The sequence below is a fragment of the Sebastes fasciatus genome, chromosome 4 (assembly GCF_043250625.1).
Source record: "Sebastes fasciatus isolate fSebFas1 chromosome 4, fSebFas1.pri, whole genome shotgun sequence".
Classification (NCBI taxonomy): domain Eukaryota; kingdom Metazoa; phylum Chordata; class Actinopteri; order Perciformes; family Sebastidae; genus Sebastes; species Sebastes fasciatus.
The window spans coordinates 33548092-33570206 of record NC_133798.1 but is presented as its reverse complement, the minus strand read 5'-3'; the positions used below and the strand labels follow the sequence as shown (position 1 = coordinate 33570206).

General features: G+C 39.4%; 2 protein-coding genes and 1 non-coding gene across 4 annotated transcripts; 2 read left to right on the top strand and 1 right to left on the bottom strand.

Annotated features, from left to right (window-relative positions):
- Positions 1 to 963: 963 nt before the first annotated feature.
- Positions 964 to 9489, bottom strand: LOC141767119 (uncharacterized). 2 transcript variants are annotated; one of them, XM_074634357.1, is made up of 7 exons: positions 7619 to 9489; positions 7323 to 7450; positions 5233 to 5997; positions 4808 to 4931; positions 4369 to 4443; positions 3284 to 3436; positions 964 to 1658 (listed from the first exon to the last, which is right to left on the bottom strand). In XM_074634357.1, exons 1-7 carry the CDS (start codon positions 7967 to 7969, stop codon positions 1455 to 1457), a joined length of 1800 nt encoding a protein of 599 aa, XP_074490458.1. In that variant the 5' UTR covers positions 7970 to 9489; the 3' UTR covers positions 964 to 1454. The 2 variants fall into 2 exon arrangements, with proteins under 2 accessions (XP_074490458.1, XP_074490459.1); XM_074634358.1 differs by having other exon boundaries at positions 7323 to 9489.
- A 7611-nt stretch (positions 9490 to 17100) lies between these two features.
- Positions 17101 to 21707, top strand: rpl27a (ribosomal protein L27a). Its single transcript, XM_074633752.1, has 5 exons — positions 17101 to 17186; positions 17865 to 17928; positions 18015 to 18090; positions 19894 to 20068; positions 21525 to 21707. Exons 1-5 carry the CDS (start codon positions 17184 to 17186, stop codon positions 21651 to 21653), a joined length of 447 nt encoding a protein of 148 aa, XP_074489853.1. The 5' UTR covers positions 17101 to 17183; the 3' UTR covers positions 21654 to 21707.
- On the top strand, positions 19336 to 19464 carry LOC141767158 (small nucleolar RNA SNORA3/SNORA45 family). Its single transcript, XR_012593811.1, has one exon. It is a non-coding gene; the product is annotated as a small nucleolar RNA SNORA3/SNORA45 family (small nucleolar RNA).
- Positions 21708 to 22115: the final 408 nt, after the last annotated feature.

Genomic DNA, 22115 nt, shown 5'->3' with positions numbered 1-22115 from the left:
CCAGCAGGGAGCGATAAGGATCATTTATATGGAAAGTAGAAAGCACTTATTGCTTTAAAAGTCTCACTGTAATTTCAAACCTTTGACTGGATGTTCAAAAGATCCAATATAAAGTCTGAGATACAAACACACCCCCTGGTGGGGGAGTTGTGTAATAACAGCAAGAGCCTGGAGAAGAACAAAACAAAAAGATTGTCCCTAAAAGCCCAATTTAAAACATTACAAAAAAATTGTTTTTTTATGGGCCTCAATCCTCCACCTGCTGTACTTCATATATGAAAGAGAACTATTTATTTATTTATCTCTCTGTTTGCCTGTTTAACAGCAGCCACATATGCTATGACTTGTTTTACATGCTGATGGGTTGAGCTGTGATATTAAATTGTGAAAGCAGCTTTTATTAATAACTTCTGGGCTGGAAAATCACCACCAACTAATAAGGATAAATATTGCTTTTGATCATTTATCTACTGTATCTCACAGCAGAAGGGCAGCTATACTGAATGAAAAACAAAAAACTTCCTATCTGTAAAGTTAAATGTCTATTTAAATAAAGAAATACAAATCCAGTTTTACAAACTTTTACAGGCATGCACTTTCACAACTTCTCATGCAAATTCTGAATTTCAGTCCACAAAGTGTTCAATTACAGTTAAGCACATAACATTTTCATAACATATTTGAAGTCCATGTATCTGGCAGAACTCTACACCAGACAGAATCTGTCTTACACGTCTCTGAAAAGGTTCAAATTGGGGAATATGTGTTATATATAATAGCCTATACATTTTCCCTCTGTTGTGTTTTGTAGAGTTTTTCTTTGTACTTGTTCTCACTTTGTTTCTCGCTGATTGATGGAAGGACTTGTTGTTTCCCAATTTGAGTTATATGCAGTTTTTTATAAGCATTTAGAAATCCGTTGAACCGTAATAGTGACCGAACATATTACATATTACATACAATATTACAGTTAGCAATATTATGAAAGAGTGGAAAACCAGGTTTCCTCAATGTTTATATGACCATGTATTATATACATCACTTAGAGTTGTACTGAAGCACAATCTAAGTCATCACACAAAGTAAAAAACATACAGTACAATTAAAAAATAGATTAACCTTTCTAAAAGTTGATATTTAATATTGTGACTTCCTGCTCTACATCTTTCAGAAGATCAAAAATAATGTGATTCATTTGCATTTTATGGATTTCATTCTAACGTTATCAATCCCTTTAAAAAAAAAAAAAAAAAAAAAGTTTCCACCTGAAAGTCTGTGAAAAGACCTGAAATGTGAAAAAGACTCAACCTGAAGATTTCCCCATAATGAGCTCTGCTTCATGAAAACGTAAAAAGTACAAAAAGGATTGTCTAGTTTTTTCAAAATCCTCCATCTATAAAAAAGGGCTTTAAGGCAACAACATACAACTCTACATGTGTTGTTTATTAAACTCGTTACAGGTAATATCCCTTCCCACTAAAGACGAATCTCCTCTTCCTGTGGTTCTCCTTCCTCTTCCTGCTGAGCCACCGGAGGCGTGCGCTGTCCGTTCGGTCCTGGCTGGCCGTCGGGAACGTCCGCTCGGGAAAAATCTCCTTCAGTTTGCTCAAGAAAAACAGCTCGAGGCTTCGACCGGCCTGGGCCACCTCTGAGTCTGGCTGCACGGCAGGAAGAGATGAACGTAAAAATCACAAAGATCAGAGGCTATTTCTATAGTTTAAAACTGTATTTATCCAGAGATAGTGGACTTACAACAGGCTAGTTCACCATACGTTGCGTTATTTCACCTTGCTTGCACACTTGGGCCAGTTGGGCCAGTTCTAAGATCAGACTGATAATGGAGTTTTAAATTGTAGATATCTCAACAACTATTTTATAGATTGCCATGAAGTTTGGTACAAACATTCGAGGTCTGCAGAGGATGAGTACTTCTTGTTGATCCTCTGACTTTTATCTAGTGCGACCACTCCTTTGGGGCGCCGGCGCCCTCAACCGACTACCGTTTTAGGAGTAGCAGGCGCAGTTTTAGAGCTAGAGTGAAGATACTCCGGAAAGTACCCATTGGTACCAACCATGTCATGCTACTATGTCGGGAAGGAGGCTAAATATCGCTCCAAAGTTAGGCTAAATTTTGGCGAGAAAAAACTGGCAAGGCAATTTTCAAAGGGGTTCCTTTGACCTTTGACCTCAAGATATGTGAATGAAAATGGGTTCTATGGGTACCAACGAGTCTCCCCTTTACAGAGATGGGTCCCTAAACAGTCTTGAATTGCATAAATTCACTGTAAAGCTGAGACTCTTGTGGATCCAATGAGCTGATGCTTCTTGTTTTTTGCACTTTCCCCCACTGTGAGACTAATAAAGGAATATCTTATCTTATCTTACAACGTGTGGGAGGATGTTTGATTTGTGTAAGTTTTTGTTGCTGCTGTTTTTTTAATCAAAGGCCACATGGAGGACTTTGCTCTTGAAACCCAAGACGAGCTGTTACGCAAAATGTTCATCTTCCTTTTTCCATGCAAATAAAATGCATTTAGCATATTCAGCATTTACAGTTGGTCGAATCAAATGACCCTCACAGTAACAGTCCTGGCACAAACTACAGCTGTACTATTTACTATATTCAACATTTTTTGGAGGAGTGGGGTGTGGCACAATGAACAATCCATTATATTTTGGTGGCGATCCGGATCATTATCCGGCTTCGTGATTTTTTTAATAACTCCGCTCAGCCTGTGCATTAACACCACAGGCTTTAAGTGTTGATGGTCACCCTGCCTCTTTCCTTCTGCCGACAGAGGGACAGAGAGAGAGAGCAGAGGGTGGAGTGAGGGGGGGACACTTTCACTTTGTTTCTGTCCAGTTTGAATGAAGTGTTTTACGATGCTCCGCTACGTAAAGCTGATCTCAACATAAACAAAAATACACGTGGATGATGGCGCAAGCTGCACGGAGAGGGGGGGCAATCATACTCGGCCAGCTTGGCGGAGGTCTGCGCTCTCCGAGTGCCATTCTAGTTTTATCTTGTGCTGACATTAGCATTTAGCTCAAAGTAGCCTACTGTGTCTGAACACAGCTGTCAGCATGGCTCTTGTTAGATATCACCTGAGATTTAACATTAACTTGCCGATGGACACAACCTGATTGACAGTCGCTACATAAAGAAATCAAAGTGTAAAAGTGGCCCAGTTTTCTGCTACATGTGGAACTTATTCCCGCAGGTTACAGTGCAGAAATAATTCAATTACACTAGAAATTAGATTAAGGCGGGAAATCCACTCACGTAATTGAACGTAGCGCAGTTCTTGAACATCAGCAGGACGTCATCCACAAACTGCTCGGCGGTGAAGTAGTGGAGCGTGTTGCTCTTGTCCAGTTTCCTGCGGATCACCGACAGGTCGATGGGCCTCTTGATGATCTGGTAGTAGTTTCGGGCCTGGAGCACATTCACACAGATTACATCATTGTTTTCATTTTAACATTTTGTTATGAAAGGTCAGTGGAACATTTTACATGTTCAGTAAGCCAGTGTTTTCTCTTCTCAACCATTACATGCCATCACTTTGAGCTGTTTTAAACGAGGCCAGCAGTGTAGCTCTTCTCTTTATTATTGCCAAATGATTTATTTCTATTAAGTTGCTTTGTTCCATTTGATTTATTGTAGGGCCTACTTGAAAAAAGGCCATTTATCAGGATAAAAAAAAGGGAATTTGATGTTTGCAACAGAGAGTTTTAGGTTTATGTGGTGAATTATCAAAGGAAGATGTTGCAATATCTGTTGTATAGACATATAATGTTTATTTTGTTACTGAACAACACCTTTTTTTATATATATATTTTTCATATTTAATCAAGTTGTGTAATATAATCCTGTGTAGGTTGAACCCAATATTTATTTTTTATATCTATTTTTTATAATTTTCTTAAAGGAAAAGTGTGTAACAATTAGGGGGATACATTGTTAGAAATGGAATATAATATTAATAACTATGTTTTCTTTAGTGTATAATCACCTAAAAATAAGGATCATTGTGTTTTCGTTACCTTAGAATGAGCCGTTTATATCTACACAGGGAGCGGGTCCACTTCACGGAGGCTCTAGATAGGGCCAGTCGCGTTTCCGCATCGGCCACCATAGTTCTCCGACTACGACTTTGAAGTTGTTTAGTTGGTTGCAATCTGCAACCTCACCACTAGATGCCACCAAACCCTACACACTGCACCTTTAAGTACAGGCTGTCATGTAGCTATTATGACCTATATATTTGTACACTGATATATGTTATATTCAGTGCTGTCAGGGTGATTTATTTGATGTGATTTTACTATAAAATAGACGTGTTTTTAATGTAAATCTGTTGGACTGACCAGGGTGCTGACAGGCTCATGGAACGGAGCGCTGAGCGTGTGATGGTACAACAGCAGAGTCAGCTTCTCACACCTCTGAACAGGAAACACACACACACACACACACACACACACACACACACACACACACACACACACACACACATACACAGTCACTATAAAACATATGTTCATCTACTCATTGGTCTGATACTATATCAAGAGTCTTGGAAACAACTCTATACTAGTGATTATGCTAGTGTAAAAAAGAAAAAACAATGTTGTGTCCATTTTTTTCTGACTTGAATTAATGATTGCTTTACTTTTGGTACACTATATCAATTTGATGACTGTTTGACCACCAGAAACTGCTTTCCTGCTTTCTTTTAGGTTATAACAAAATAAATAAATGAACAGCTTTTACAGATTTGATAAGGGTTAAACCGATCCCGCAGCTCACCCTCTGGTCCTGGTTAGTCAGTGTGTACGGAGCTTTGACTCCCCCGCGGGAGTGCTTGTTCTCACAGTCGTAGGTCTCCACAGGTTCATGGTCAGTTCTGCACAGCGTACAAACCCAGTCACCTCTGTAGCAGACACAGGACCTCCATTACTTCATGATTTAGAGATTTAAAAACAATGTAAACCTTGTTATCGTTGCTAACAAATCACGTAAAACGACCAAAACCAAATGAATGTATCCCACAAACAAGTATTGTCTGTGCAGCCAAAGCCTGATATTTGTTTATGACACATGTCAAAGGTGTGTCTACGTACACAAATCAAATAGATTGAATTTCGTGACTATTTCAAGAACTGTTGTGCGACTGAGCTGGTGTAGCAGATAAAGGATAGTGTGCTCGTACTGGGTGTCCTTACAGCACTTACAGTGGGAAGTTGATGAGTGGAGGTATGTGACAGTCCAAGTGGTAAACTTTAGGGCAGCGGTCGCAGCAGAGCAGATCTCCTCCGTTCAGACACACAGCACAAAAATCTTCACTCTCCATCTCCTCGGGCCCTGATCCAGGTCCAGGTTTCTGCGCGGATGAGTCCTCCTCCTCCTCCTCCTCCTCCTCCTGTGAGCTGCAAAGATCAGGTCTTTGATCTTCACTATCGTCCATTTGAACTACTTCATCCTCCAGCTCCAGGGTTTCATCCCGATCTGCTTCCGGTTCTGGATCCAGTTCGATCAACAATGTCTGCTCACGATCCGGATCCAAATAAAATGTTTCTGAATCCGTTTTCCCATCCGGGTCCCATTCATCGGATCCATGATCGAACAGGATGTACAGCTGATCTGGATTAGAGTCACAGTCGAAGCCTGAGTCCTGCTCCGGTTCCTCGGAAGGGGAGCTGTCGGGACAGTACGGTTCAGTCCACGATGTTGGTGAAGGTTCTGGTTGACTGAGATCAGACTGAGGCGACACCTCCAAAATGTTTGCCTCATGATGACTGAATCCATTCTGTACCAGCGGAGGAAGATCCAAACAGGAAGCTTCATTGTGTAACTTGACTCGTGTTTGGCAGGGCAGTCGTACCAGAGAAACAACCGGCTGCAGAGATGAGAAGCACACGGACCGGAAGTTCAGACGCTCCAAGCTCACTACAGGTATGCAGGAGTTACCCAGAATCCTTTGGGCCTCTGGGTGAATCCTGTGGAAATAAATGAAGGCTTGGTCAGTGGAAAAATCTTTTTCATCAGATCCTAAATTTACCAAATCAGGAGTAGGCTACTATCCAACATGGAATATCAATAAGGGAGTAGTTATTTACTTATTTACTTTCTTTCAGAGAGTTAGATGAAAAGATTGATACCACTTTCTTTTATTCAATTTACATTTGTTTATTCTTTCTTCATGGAGTTTAAGAGCTTGGAAGTGATTAGCCTAGACTGGAAACAAGAGGAAACAGCGAGCCTGTCTCTCTCCAGGATTCAAAAACACACCCACCAGCATCTCTAAAGGACACTAATCAACATGTTATATCTTGTCTGTTAAATCCCATACTCAAACAGTGAGGTAAAAACAACAATATGTGGTTTTAGGGAGAGTCATGTGCTGTTATCTTGGCAAACAACGAAGCGGAACAATGACTTAACACAATGATGTACCATGAGGTTGCCAGGCAATACTGTTGTTCCCCATGATATTACTTCACGTAACTCCTTTTGAAAGCACAAATTCTTCATTTTAAAGGTGCAGATATGGTGAATAAAAAATGTTTATAGTGTCTGCACAAACGTCACACGGACCCTCATGCAGAAACTAAAATTGCACTTAAGTCCAAATTATACTTTCTGTTCACATATGTTGGTCATCTGGCCGTATGTTTGAGGGCCTGAGCGAACTGTCCGCATCCCAAAAGCACATGCACAATATGTGCTGACGATCATAGAAGCACATTTGTGTATGCAGACACCCATTGTTAAACAGACTTATGTATGCATCCCACTAATTAACATAATTTGTGAGCTTTAAAGTGTAGACAGAGCCCAGCTAGCTGTTTCCAATCTTTATGCTACGCTAAAGTGGTATAAATCTCATCTACCTCTCAAAAGAAATTTTCCAAATGTCAAACTATTTACCTTTTAAAGAGGACATATCATGAAACACTCACCTTTTCAGTGCTGGTGCACATACATTTGGAATATACCAACCCAAAAACAGTCAGTTTTTTTGTGGGCTGCCTAGATCACAAAACATGTGATTCAAAAAGCCATTCAGATTCGGCTCCCCTTCCTATGTCACAAACATATTTTTATCGCAAGCCAATCAGAGCAGACTGGACTTTTTAAAGAGACAGGCACTAAAACGGAGCGTTTCAGACAGAGGGTGAATACAGGTATATTCAGACAGACATTAAAGTATGTAAACATGTTCTAGTAGAAACCCAAAATACAAGTATGAACCTGAAAAGGAGCACGATACGTCTCCTTTAATACATTTTCCCATTGTGCTGTTAGTGTTCCCGTGTTGTACCTTATTCTCTTCAATAAAGCTGATACATCTTTTCCAGGTTTCCCAGATGAAGGAGAGACCACTCTGGTCTTTCCCTTGCAGGACCGGTTTGACTCCTTTTCCATCTCACAGAATCCAGTACTGCAGAGCTATTCAAAAAATAATTATAGATTTAGTGTCATTCTCATCAAACCAAAAGTTGAATTAAGTATCAATACCCCTCTTCCTTAACACTGTGAAACTCATCCAGCTGTTGTGATAACCGCCCTTCTCAATCATGAAACTGTTAATTTTCAACACTGTCTTTCGGCTATTACGTGTTCTGCTGGGAGGCTCGGCTCCTCTGCTGTTGTTGTGGGATTTGAACCAGTCTCGGATGACATGGCCTCCAGTGCCAGCTGTACTCTCCACTTGGCAACCAGTGGCAACAGGGTGGCACGCCTTTGGGGAAAGTTGCCATGGCATCTGTGAGGCAGGTGAGCCATCTCCAGGAAGATCAGGCCTCTTGGGGTGAGAAAACAGAAGAGAAAACATAGAAGAAGCTGCTGGTTTGAAATCTCCTGTGTGCCCAGTGTTTGACGGCAAAATACAAGAATCAAAACAAACAGAAACCCACCAAAGAAATAATAGAATAAACAGTAGAAGTACCTTTTTTTTAAACTGCTCATTTGTACGAGGAAAATAATATCTTCTACAAGTCAAATGAATGATGAAAAAAAAGTCATTAACGGTTAGTAACAGAACATTTATAGGAATGAGGTTAAAGTAGCATCATAATTGTACCTTACCTGTGAATATGAGCAATGAAAAACAAGATGTCTGCTTCAGAAAGCCAGGTGGATGTGAGCTGAGGATGAGAGGGATGGCACCGTTGTCCAGTACCAAGGGGGACACGGACGATGTGATTGGTGGAGAGCAGCTGATCCAACCTCAGCGCCCCCTGAGTCACTGCAAGCAAGTGTTTCCTATGAACTGTACTGAACAAACTGCTATTATTTGCCTTTCATGGATGAGTCTCAGCTGTGTAAATTTGTCTTTTCTGAAGGTGGAGGTACGAACAGTTCACTCCCAGTAAATTCTAACCAATGACAAGTCACAGCCTGTAAAGTTGACTCAAGCTTTGAATAACAGATATGACTGTATGTAAATCAACTGTAACTCTGCACCTGGGGGAAAAAAGCAGCAAATCCAACCCATTCATTTTCATAACCTCCAAGTTCATATGTTAATTTAAACCTATAGATTTACTGTACTCCATAAAATAGATCCCAAACGTGCTGTTATACTGTGTTTATTCTCAGTGGTGGCGGAAGGAAGGAATTCAGATCCTTTACTTTAAGTAAATGTACTAATTAAGGCTGTCAAAGTTAACGCACAAAATCATTTTAACGCCATTCATTTCTTTAACGCATTAACACAATCGATCTTTCGGAGGTTATAGCCGGCTCAATTTTAAAGCTAGAGATAATGACATCACATGAAACTAGAAAACCTAAGGAATCCATCGGTACCAACCATGTCATACTAGCTCGTCGTGAAGGAGGTTAAATAAGGCCATTTTCAAAGGGGTCCCTTGACCTCTGACCTCAAGATATGTGAATGTAAATGGGTTCTATGGGTACCCACGAGTCTCCCCTTTACAGACATGCCCACTTTATGATAATCACATGCAGTTTTGGGGCAAGTCATAGTCAAGTCAGCACACTGACACACTGACAGCTGTTGTGATTGTTATGTTATGATTTGAGCATATTTTTATGCTAAATGCAGTACCTCTGAGGGTTTCTAGACAATATCTGTCATTGTTTTGGGTTGTTGATTGATTTCCAGTAATAGATAAATACATACATTTGCATAAAGCAAGCATATTTGCCCACTCCCTATTTAAGGTACATTTTGAACAGGTAAAAAATGTGTGATTAATTTGCAATTAATCGTGATTAACTATGGACAATCATGTGATTAATCGTGATTAAATATTTGAATCGATTGACATCCCTAGTACTAATACCACACTGTAAAATACTCCGTTACGAGGAAAAGTCCTGCATTGAAAATGTTACCTGTAAATAAAAATAAAACCAGGAAAATGTACTGTAGAAATTGTACCTGCAGCAAAGCATCAGTGTATGTGTAAAAAGGACTTGTGTTGAAAAGTGCAGTTTTTTTCTGTGATTAAAAATCCATTTAAATATTGACTATTTTCTATAAATGTAAAAAATATACAGATTTTTCCTACTATAGATTACTTATACTAAGATATACTTGTAAAGGTGCTCAGAGGTTTGCTACAAAAATAATTTGTATACTGCTGAACTCTACAGTCACACATGACTCATCATCAAAATAGAGCATCATCATTTAACATGATGTTCACAGTAATTCAGTGATTTCCTACAGGGGAACTCCCTCACAGGTTGCAGTCAGATACTAACAAGACCCAGAAATCCTTCGGTGCACACAAAGTGAAGATCTTTAGGAAACAAGTTTAGAATAATGGAGTTCACTCACTGTAAACCGTCCAAAGATAAACTCAAGGCTCTGCTGTTGACTTATGATTTGACTATCAATTCAAATTCTACATAAATCATCTCATGTGTGAGTTAACTCCTAACAGCATCACAGTGATGTGTGAGCACGACCGGTGATGCTGAAAATGCTTGTTTCTATCACAGCTGACCTGGTTTCTGCTGTAAATCCTCATAAAAGATACACAAGTGCAATCCCACTGAGGGTTGACTGTGCAATTACATGTTAATAATGCATCTATATGTGCACCACTGAATGTTGTTTTACTTTCTGCTGGGATGAATTAATTTATTCAGTAACTTTTATTATGCAAGTAAATAACAATATCTTGTTCACATGAAATTTTAAATAAAAGAAGAACACAGAAAAAATAATGCCAGTAAATTACATTATATTTGGATCATCAATATGAACACCACACATCTTGGCAGATAATTAAGACATGAAATATCCTTCTGTATTATTTGTGGTGTTTATTTTTAAATGAAATAACCCTAATCCTATAAATACAATGTTTCCATCTAACCTAAAAAAAAAAGAAAGAAATACCCATATTACTACGTTTTGTTTTGGGAGTTGGAATATTTTGAAGTAATTTTAATCAAAGTTTTCCTCAAGGATTTTTGTGTTTTGACAAAAGTATACAGAGATTTTGGTAATCAAATTAGGAAATGAATGTGGTATGGCACAATATATAAAATTGATTTAACAAATATTTATAACACAACTGTAAAAACATTAGGCTATATCACAATCATGTTTTTTTATATAGCCAGTTTTATGATGTGATGTGTAAAAATGACAACTACTGTGATCTTCAAATGGTCATGAAATCAGAATCAGGTTTATTGCCAAGTAGGTTTACACATACAAGGAATTTGCATTGGTATTTGGTGTGTAACAATAAACACAGGAGAAAAGAAAAAACATGTACTACAAAAGTCAAGAAATAAAAACAAAATTTAAAATAAAAAATGTGAAAAAAATATATCAAAAGATATGCAAAATATATCTTCTTTTTTAAATAAAAGAACTGTAGGACAAGTAAAATTACAAAAGTATGAGCATTAAAATATACTTAAAGGTCTCATATTGTGCTCATTTTCAGGATCATACTTGTATTTTATGTTTCTACTAGAACATGTTTATATGCTGTAATGTTCAAAAAACACTGTATTTTCCTCATACTGTCGGCCTGAATATGCCTGTATTTACCCTCTGACTGAAACGCTCCGTTTTAGCTCATTTCAACGGAATTACTGCGAAATTGCAACAGAATTGCGTTGCTAGGAAACAGGGTCTGGGTATCATCGGATAATCCATTTTTCCTTTGGAATTCAGAAAGGAAAAAACGTTTTTTTATTTTTTCGTTTTAAACCAAAAACGAGAAAACGGCCGTTTTCTCGTTTTTCGTTTCTGAATCAAAAAATGAAAAACGAACCCAAACCGGGGTCTGGGTCTGGGTATCATCGGATAATCCGTTTTTCCTTTGGAATTCAGAAAGGAAAAAACGTTTTTTTATTTTTTCGTTTCTGAATCAAAAAGTGAAAAACGAACCCAAACCGGGCCGTTTGTTTGTTTTTGCGAATTCCTTTTCTCATTATTCGTTTTGAATTGAAGAACGGAAGTCACGTGGGTTTTTCGTTTTTTCGTTTTAAACCACAAACGAAAAACGGAATCACGTGGTGCTCTGTTTGTTTTTTGTTTCCAAACGAAAAACGAAAAAAACAAATTAAAAAAACGATCCGATTTAGTTTCTTCAAGTTTCTTTCTGTCATTTTCTCTTTTGAATCGAGGAGCGGAGAACGGCAGTCACGTGACCAGGAAGTGAAGGCAAACATGTCAAAATAAAAGCCAAGAAGATAGTGTAGTCATATTATAAAAGTGTAACATTATTTAAGCACAGGATCGAGGTAACAGTAGAAGATAAATAGGCTAAATAAATACATACTGTACCTAAAAAAGCCTAATTAATTATATATCCTAGACACCTACACTGTGCCAAAATCATGGAAATTCACAATAATTAGGCCTGTGCTAAAAAAGCTAGGCGCAAGTTAGCCAAATGATCTTTGGCCCATCGCAATAACCTCCATATTGTGTAAAACCATGGAACGAGTTCTTGCCAGCCACCTGACCAGCACAGTGGCTACTAAGCTAGATCTGCTCCAGTTCGCTTAAATAAGAGCGACAGAGTCCCAGACGACGCTGTGCTGACTGCTTAACACCGTCCACAAAACACCTTATGCATCCTAAAGGTTATGCCAGAGCTTTATTTGTGGATTTTAGCTCAGCTTTTAACTCAATGAAGACGCATATTCTCCTGAAAAGGCTCCTTGATCTCAACATCAACACAGGGTTAGTTGTGTGGATCAGAGGGTCTGTGTCAGGGAGAACATGTCAGACAGGCTGCCCACAAGGCTGTGTTCTTTCCCCTGTGCTATTCTCTCTTTTTACTAATGAATTTATGACCAATGAGAAACATTTTAGACTGTTTAAGTATGTGGATGACATGGCCTTAGTTGGCCTTTTACAGGAAACAGGCCCACTAGGTGAAGCTGCCTATCTGGCCCACACTACAGCCCTTCAGACACGGTGTCACACTAGCCAGCTAGAAATCAATGTGGCTGAGAAGAAAGAATTAATCATGTGCTGCACAAAACAACATTTGATCACAGAGCCAGTTTCACTTGATGGCCAACATGTTGAAACTGTGGAACACTTTAAATACCTCGGTACCGTCCTGGACACCCAGGTGAGCTTCTCTGAAAATACAGAGTATATCTTCAAGAGATGCTCACAGCGACTTTATCTTCTAAGGAAACTTAGTGGCCTCGGTGTCAGCCGGCAGATTTTAGAATTAGTGTACAAAACTATTGTTGAGAGGATTTTAACCTTTAACCTTCCTGCCTGGTACGGTCACCTACACTGTAGATAGAAGAATAAACTGTCTAGGATTGTGTCAATGGTAGGCAAAATAGGTGGTAAACCCCAAAAGCCCTTGACTCAACTTTTTACAGAAAGGACGAGGAAGAAGGCGAGGAGCATCCTGGCAGATAGCTCCCATCCTCTCTGCAGCCAGTCGGGAGGCGCTATAGAGCCCCTCTGGACACTAAACATGTGTTTAAAAAGTCTTTCATCCCAAATGCCATCAATACTCTTAACTCAACACAGTGACTGAGCAGATCTGAGCCACAGACACTGACATGAACTGTTTTTAATGTGTAACATAACCTGTCTCTGTTTTTTACTAACTGCTGTCTGTTGTTTTCTGTCTACAGATGTTATACAACAGGGAGGGTCTCTACAGATGTTATACAGAACTCTCACATAATTGACACTTTTCTCTCTCACACCCTTACTATGGGCTGTTTCTTTATGTCGGCAGGTGAGAAGCACTATGTGGCTAATCCTTTCAACACACCTGACACTTCCACCTGATCCCCTGCACTCCATTAGGAAGACTGTAGCCGAGTAGTTCTACATCATGATAATGATGATTTTTCAACCAGCGATTATGACATTAATGCCAGCTAGACAGAATAAAGCTCTGTCTGTCATGACAATACTGTACTGGACTGAAGGCCACTCCATCACTCTAGATACTGTAGATTTAACAGATACCTGCTGTCTTCAGACGGCTGTAAAGAGTCACCCGAGTAAAGGAAAGGCTTTCAGTACAGTTCTATTGTCATGACAGACAGAGCTTTATTCTGTCTAGCTGGCATTAATGTCATAACCACTGGTTGAAAAATCAGCCTTATCATGATGTCGAACAAATTAACTAAATTACATATTATACCAAATAGACTAGAAATTATTGAAAAGCCTCATAAACCACCAAACAGAATACAGAAAGTTAGTGATTTCAGTTTTTTAGTGAACTGTTGGATTTATTATGTACAAAAGTGCTTACAATGACCTGAAATAACCTGCTTATAAGGGAAGCTGAAAACTGTTGTATTGTTTCATGATTGCTCAATAACTGTCTCTCAATTATTAGCTTCTAAGGGCATAACTCAGGGTGAAGGAATGAAGGACTTGGGGCTGTTCAGTTGTTGTTGCACTGTTTTGTTCCTTGAGGAGGTGATTCGGTGACTGTAGATTTCTATATAGTCACATTGTAATAATCTCTGGCAGCATTTGGAGAGGCTTTGAACTACTCAAGGGCGAGGACAGGGGGGAGGCACACGGGACTGCATGTTCTGTTCTTTTCACAAGGTCACGGGAGGATGGAGTCAGAAGAAGAAACAAAAAAGAAGATATGCAGCAAAAACATCACGTGCCATAAGCTCATGACTATTGATATTGTGTAAACCATAAAAACGCTGGATCAGGGATAGCTCAGGGTTCAGACTTCGCGAACTGACCCATGCATTGTATGTTGTCAGGGACACGTTGATTGGATCCAGAATTCTGTAAACTCTGTTATCTTACTTATGCAACATTAATTGTTCGGAATAAATTGTATTATTATGCTTTAACCCGTCTGTTTGGAAAATCTCTTTGTCACACAAGATTAACCAACACGTAGCTGTGCCCTGACCTCTTGGAGGTAGAGGGCCGGTTCCTTCAGAACTCAGGCTGATTAATCCTCATATTAGACTATGATGTCTGAAGGTTGGCAAACATGCTGATCAACCATACTTATCTATCATTGACCAGGATTATTGACTTGACTTTTCATCTATAAATGCGTCAAAATTGAAAATTTGACTGAAAAGAAAATCCTTGGGGATTGAGGAGTGGTGACCTCTGACCCCTACGGTGGGTAACGTCACAGAAGGCCCACTCATAAAATGCACTGACTTCACTGGTACTGAATCTCCCTCCAAACTAAATTGTAAAGCTGACGGCCCCTCAATATGAACTGATCAATACAATCAAACTTTATTGTCCACCAGGGTGGATTTTTCTCTTCGGCTCACAAAACACAGAAAACAACAGACAGCAGTTAGTAAAAAACAGAGACAGGTTATGTTACACATTAAAAACAGTTCATGTCAGTGTCTGTGGCTCAGATCTGCTCAGTCACTGTGTTGAGTTAAGAGTATTGATGGCATTTGGGATGAAAGACTTTTTAAACACATGTTTAGTGTCCAGAGGGGCTCTATAGCGCCTCCTGACTGGCTGCAGAGAGGATGGGAGCTATCTGCCAGGATGCTCCTCGCTTTCTTCCTCGTCCTTTCTGTAAAAAGTTGAGTCAAGGGCTTTTGGGGTTTACCACCTATTTTGCCTACCATTGACACAATCCTAGACAGTTTATTCTTCTATCTACAGTGTAGGTGACCGTACCAGGCAGGAAGGTTAAAGGTTAAAATCCTCTCAACAATAGTTTTGTACACTAATTCTAAAATCTGCCGGCTGACACCGAGGCCACTAAGTTTCCTTAGAAGATAAAGTCGCTGTGAGCTTCTCTTGAAGATATACTCTGTATTTTCAGAGAAGCTCACCTGGGTGTCCAGGACGGTACCGAGGTATTTAAAGTGTTCCACAGTTTCAACATGTTGGCCATCAAGTGAAACTGGCTCTGTGATCAAATGTTGTTTTGTGCAGCACATGATTAATTCTTTCGTCTCGGCCACATTGATTTCTAGCTGGCTAGTGTGACACCGTGTCTGAAGGGCTGTAGTGTGGGCCAGATAGGCAGCTTCACCTAGTGGGCCTGTTTCCTGTAAAAGGCCAACTAAGGCCATGTCATCCACATACTTAAACAGTCTAAAATGTTTCTCATTGGTCATAAATTCATTAGTAAAAAGAGAGAATAGCACAGGGGAAAGAACACAGCCTTGTGGGCAGCCTGTCTGACATGTTCTCCCTGACACAGACCCTCTGATCCACACAACTAACCCTGTGTTGATGTTGAGATCAAGGAGCCTTTTCAGGAGAATATGCGTCTTCATTGAGTTAAAAGCTGAGCTAAAATCCACAAATAAAGCTCTGGCATAACCTTTAGGATGCATAAGGTGTTTTGTGGACGGTGTTAAGCAGTCAGCACAGCGTCGTCTGGGACTCTGTCGCTCTTATTTAAGCGAACTGGAGCAGATCTAGCTTAGTAGCCACTGTGCTGGTCAGGTGGCTGGCAAGAACTCGTTCCATGGTTTTACACAATATGGAGGTTATTGCGATGGGCCAAAGATCATTTGGCTAACTTGCGCCTAGCTTTTTTAGCACAGGCCTAATTATTGTGAATTTCCATGATTTTGGCACAGTGTAGGTGTCTAGGATATATAATTAATTAGGCTTTTTTAGGTACAGTATGTATTTATTTAGCCTATTTATCTTCTACTGTTACCTCGATCCTGTGCTTAAATAATGTTACACTTTTATAATATGACTACACTATCTTCTTGGCTTTTATTTTGACATGTTTGCCTTCACTTCCTGGTCACGTGACTGCCGTTCTCCGCTCCTCGATTCAAAAGAGAAAATGACAGAAAGAAACTTGAAGAAACTAAATCGGATCGTTTTTTTAATTTGTTTTTTTCGTTTTTCGTTTAGAAACAAAAAACAAACAGAGCACCACGTGATTCCGTTTTTCGTTTGTGGTTTAAAACGAAAAAACGAAAAACCCACGTGACTTCCGTTCTTCAATTCAAAACGAATAATGAGAAAAGGAATTCGCAAAAACAAACAAACGGCCCGGTTTGGGTTCGTTTTTCATTTTTTGATTCAGAAACGAAAAAATAAAAAAACGTTTTTTTCTTTCTGAATTCCAAAGGAAAAACGGAATATCCGATGATACCCAGACCAAACAGCTTGGGTCCATGTATACTTCCTGTCAGCTGATGACATTCACATACACTGCAACCAGGAAATAAACGGACACACATTTAGAATGTTTCTGTTTAAATCTGTGTAAAGGGCCTAAATATTGTATATTCGTGACATCACAAATGGGCAGAAATCCTGACAGCTTGTTTCAAATGCTCAGTTTCTGAATACGGGCTGTGTGTATTTCCCTGTGGATTGAGCGTTTCGATACCTTCACAGTATTTATGTAGGACTTAAGTCTGCTTTATAATAAAAAAACATGAAAATCTCACGTTTTTATAATATGGGACCTTTAAAGTACCAGAAGTAAAAGTACTCAATATGCAGAATAGCCCATGTCAGAAAAACATATATTATTGGATTATAATTATTGATTCATTTAAGCATCACTTTATTGTTGCAGCTGGTAGAGGTGAAGCTAATTTGAACTACTTCATCCTATATACTGCCATGTAGTTTGTGTTGTGTATTTCAGTCAGTTCTGTCCTCCACCACTGGGCGTCGCTGTAGGTTTGAGCCAAATCTCGCACAAAACCGCGTGGTTTGCAAATCCCGTTCCTCTTTCTCCTAGCCTCCAAGATGGTAGGTGCCATCACACATATCTGTGCTCTGAAATGTCGTTAAATCTGTGCCCATCCTTGTTCATTCGTACAGTAAACTAACATCCGATGACGGGTTATAGTAAAGACATCACCTACGGTCATTCACGCGATGTTATTTCCAGAGATTTAATGACATTTATGGGTATTTGTGAGGTCTTTACTGTGCACGGCCCTCGGCTGTTAGCAGTCAGACAGCATCTTCTGTCTGTACTCGCATGTTCTAACCACGTTTATAAACCTCCTGTAGTCTAAATATATACATGTGACAGTCCTGGTTTGAAAGGTAAAAGTGCCCGGTGTTAATGTTAACCTGTTAAGTGCTGAAGGTTCATTCTGCTGTACAGTCTAAGCGTTAAAAGTCTGCAGGTAAATGCAGGTGAATTAGCATTAGCTTCCTGGGATGCTAGGCAGCATGTAAACAGCCGGTTTTTAAGCTGTGTGTTAAAGAGAGTAATGTTACTTCGTTTTAATAGAAATAACAGCCTGTGAATGTCTGATTTACTGTGAATTGTTTGCTGTTAACTGTTTTAAGTTGACTGTTAATGCATCTAAGTAACATGAGAGGCTATGAGGCTAATTTAGCTCCACAGGCTGTGGTAGGATCAGGACTGTTGTTGCTTACTGGTTATTATAATCGATATCAAATCTATGTCGACAGCCTACCAAGCAGACCAAGACTAGGAAGCTCCGAGGGCACGTCAGCCACGGACATGGTCGTATTGGTGAGTTGTTTAACTTGATTGTGTACTTGAAAGTTGTCTCAGTATGTGACACATGGTTGACTATAACTTGTCCAACCCCACTACAGGCAAGCACAGAAAGCATCCTGGAGGTCGTGGTAATGCTGGTGGTATGCATCACCACAGAATCAACTTCGACAAATAGTAAGTGCTGCATGACAAAGATAAGATTCTGGAGATGTTTTGGAGCAACGTTTTTAGGGTTTCTCTAGACATTGAATCTGTTTTAGACCTGTATGTGTGCAAAGAACTAGCCCTCTAAATAAAATGTATATGACATTCATGTTTACAAATACTCTGACAAGGGTAATGCCAAGTTTTAGTTTATTGTTTTGGGGAAATTGGGCTAAGGCAGATAAGAAAGTTGATCTGCAATGTTTTCTGACATGGTACACACAGTTTAACTAGGGATGTCACGGTACCAGGAATCTAGTAGTCGATGCCAATACCAGTGAATTTACACGATTCTCGATACCAATTCGATACCACGGTTAAAAAAACCAAAAAACATGTAATTCAACATGCACTACTTTATTAAAACATTTAAACATTACAAAAAACAGGCATGTAGCCTTTAAGTAATAAATAAAAAAACATCTATTAACATTGCAAAACAGAACAGTGGCATGTAGCCTTCAAGTATTTAAAACAAACAATATTGTCTGGATGTCTGTCTTTGAGGTGCTTTGCTAAATTGGAAGTATTTCCTCCTATCGAAAGAAAAGTACGACGGCACCGTTACTGCATCGCATACTGGTTTTTGCGAATCTATTACTCCTTGTAAATCCGCCTCGAACGCAAAGTACTTCCATACCTGACTCTTGCTATTTTGTTTTTGTTTTTCTCAACGAGTTGAGGCGAAGGTAGCGCTGCAGCAGCTGCCATCTTTCACGTCTCGTGTTGTTTTCTTCTGTGCTGTTACGGCGTTCTTCTTCTTCCTTCATTTCACGGCAGATGAGAACACTTGTAAGCGTATACTGCCCCCATTAGATCCGTAAGAATCTCATCTCCAGTACCTCCGCTCCGGTACCAAATGACCGTTACAGGCATCGTTCGGTACCGAAGAAAACTAGTACCGTCACATTTTTTGAATTTTGGTACCGAGTTGGTACCAAAGTATTGGTTATCGCGACATCCCTAATTAGATCTGTTTTAGAGCTATATGTGTGCAAAGAACTAGCCCTTTAAATAAAATGTATATGCACATACATGTTTACAAATACTCTGACAAGGGTAATGCCAAGTTTCAGTTTATAGTTTTGGGGAATTGGGCTATGGAAGATCAGCAAGTTGATCTGCAATGTTTTGTGACATGGTACACACTGTTTATCTGTAGTCTTCCTTTAATCTGTTGTTATATCTTTTCAGTCAGTAGTTGATATGAATGTTGTAGAGACTAGAGTCTCATCTTGACATAATTCATTGTCTTGGTGTGCTAGAGTACTCTTAGAGTGAAAACTGTTCCTATTCACCGACTGGCTCTTTGTAGGCCAGTCAGCCACATGGTCAGTTACAAACTGTTGTGCGGTGATCTCACTGATTACTGATGCTGTGATCGCATCATATTAAAATTGGGGAAAGATGTTTTAGAAATATGATACATTCTTTGGAAAAGTGGTGTGGTTCTTTCTGAACTGTCTTGGCATAATTTTGATTGCAATTAATGCATAAAGGTGTTCAGAATATTGGAAATTAACTTATGATTGCACATTAATATGTAGTATGTTTTAATAACTGATTTGGAAGTAAATAATGTTGTGCAAAATTGAATGGGAATTTAGTTAGATGTCTTTGGTTAAAAGAATGCTGTATTTGGGTGTTAACTTGTATAATGCTGCCAAACACAGCCATCATTTTTTTCAGCTTAGGTCCTAGAGTCACTGTTTATTTCCCACTCTGGATAGACAGATGTTGACCTTTTTGTCTGTCCTCACTGTGTCTCCTCAGCCATCCGGGGTACTTCGGTAAGGTGGGTATGAGACATTACCATCTTAAGAGAAACACAACCCACTGCCCCACCATCAACCTGGACAAGCTGTGGACGCTGGTGAGCGAGCAGACCAGGCTCAACTACGGCAAGAAGCCCGACGGACCCGCACCCATCATCGATGCCGTGCGCGCTGTAAGTATTTACCAACATTGTCATTACCGACAAAATAATTTGTCTCAAGCCAACCATGGCAGAGAGTTTGGGGTCAGGTAGAGCCTGAATATGCGAGCCTCTGCACGTCTTGACCATAAGAATAACAAGCTGATGTATTGGTTTACTCTGGCTGTTGTTTAAGATTGTTTTTCTCAAGACTGTAAGTAAAGGAACATGGTTAACCTAGCTTTATCAAGAGTGGAAAAAAATACCTTTAAATAACTTTGAAACAGTGCTGTGTCTGTCGTATCTTCTGTGTGGTAATTGAACAAATCCCAGTCAAAGCTGGGTCTTAGGCATATTTGTGATAAGCTTGGTAGATAAAAGAGAAAAATATGGATTTAGATTGTTGAAATAGTTTTTATTTTTAGGGATGCTAACATTTCCCTAGTCCTTTGACTGTTCAATAGTCAAAAAATAAAAGATGTCTTTTCCTTGACCTCGATGGAAAACGTTGTGAGGTCAAGAAAAGATGTGAAGGAGAATTTATAAGGACTAGGAATAGACAACAGCGGTGCTAAGAAAATCCGACTGCACTGAAACTAGGCTACGTAATTATGCGACGGTGGATGCTTTTAATGTGGTGATGCCGCAAGGAATTGTGGGACGGCATTATCTCCTTTGGTAAAGGATGGTCCAGTTTACTGTATGCTAAAGGAGACAAGGAAGCATTGAAGCACCTTTCCTTAGCATCAAGAGATTTTGACCAGCAAGAAAGATTATTTGGCCGCAGCCCTAGTATTTGAGCTAAGCTAGGCTCAACATATCTCTGTACTGGATGCACTGTTGTCACTGTTTTCATTTGACATATGGCAAGTGTATTATGCAAAGTTAGATTTGTTCAATATGAAGTCCTCTAATTTTGATACACAAAGGAATTCCTGACACAAAGTGAAAGTTCTAAAGAAATTTAGTCCTAAAACTTAAACATGCAACAACTTTTTGCCTCAATACTTTTGTGACCAAACTGTAATTTTCTCCCACTGTCTGTAATTATTGTCTGTATATTTCAGTCTATACTGAAATGTGTTGCAAGCTACAATAGATGGAACATTAACTGACTTCACTGCATCCCACTTGGAAGTAAAATTACTAACAAATGCAAACAGTAAAGAAGAGTAATGTCTCACCAACATATTCGAATGTCTGAAAAGATATTGCTGAGCTTTGCGTTGGATGAAGATTTGTAGAACCTCAGTGCTGTGCTACATGTGCTTTTTTATGTAGTGTTATTGTGGCATTGCACAGGCCTTTAGTTTGTGCTACTGGACATTCAATTAATTTTATGCATTTTGTTGAAGATAGTAGTTGACCATAATGTTATGGGCTTTGTTTTCCTGCTGAGGAAATAGGTTTGCAGAATTTGCCAGATATAATGTTCTTAGTGTACATGTGGTTATCTGGTTGCACTAATATTGTGTTTTTAATCTCGCAGGGCTACTACAAAGTCCTGGGCAAAGGCAAGCTGCCCAAGCAGCCTGTGATCGTCAAGGCCAAGTTCTTCAGCCGACGGGCCGAGGAGAAGATCAAGGCAGTCGGAGGAGCCTGTGTGCTGATGGCATAATGTTCCTGTCAGTGTGTTTTTGCAAAAATAAACTGTATAAATGGAACTACATAATTGTCATGTCTAATTTAAATGCCTCCATATAGGGCAGTTTTGGTATGTGCTACATTTTAAGCTTGTGCTCTGTGAAAATGCAGCGATATCTGTTGCATGTTCAATTATGTGCAAATTTGGTATGGACAGTATTTTCAAATTGTCTGATGATCAAATGAAATAGTCCTGCACAGTAAGGTTTAAATCATTATAACACTGGTAAAATGTTTATTGTTGTACACCTGAGAGCAACTGTTGGGGACACTCGAGCTCAAGTATGCACTGTAATTATGACTATAGGATAACCTTGATCAAGACATCTCACACAATTATGGGCCAATGAGTCACCTCAGGGTTACTGCAGCCCTCAAAATGTGAATTTGAAAATGGGCTAAATGTCTGAAACCTGCTAATAGAGATTTAATGATA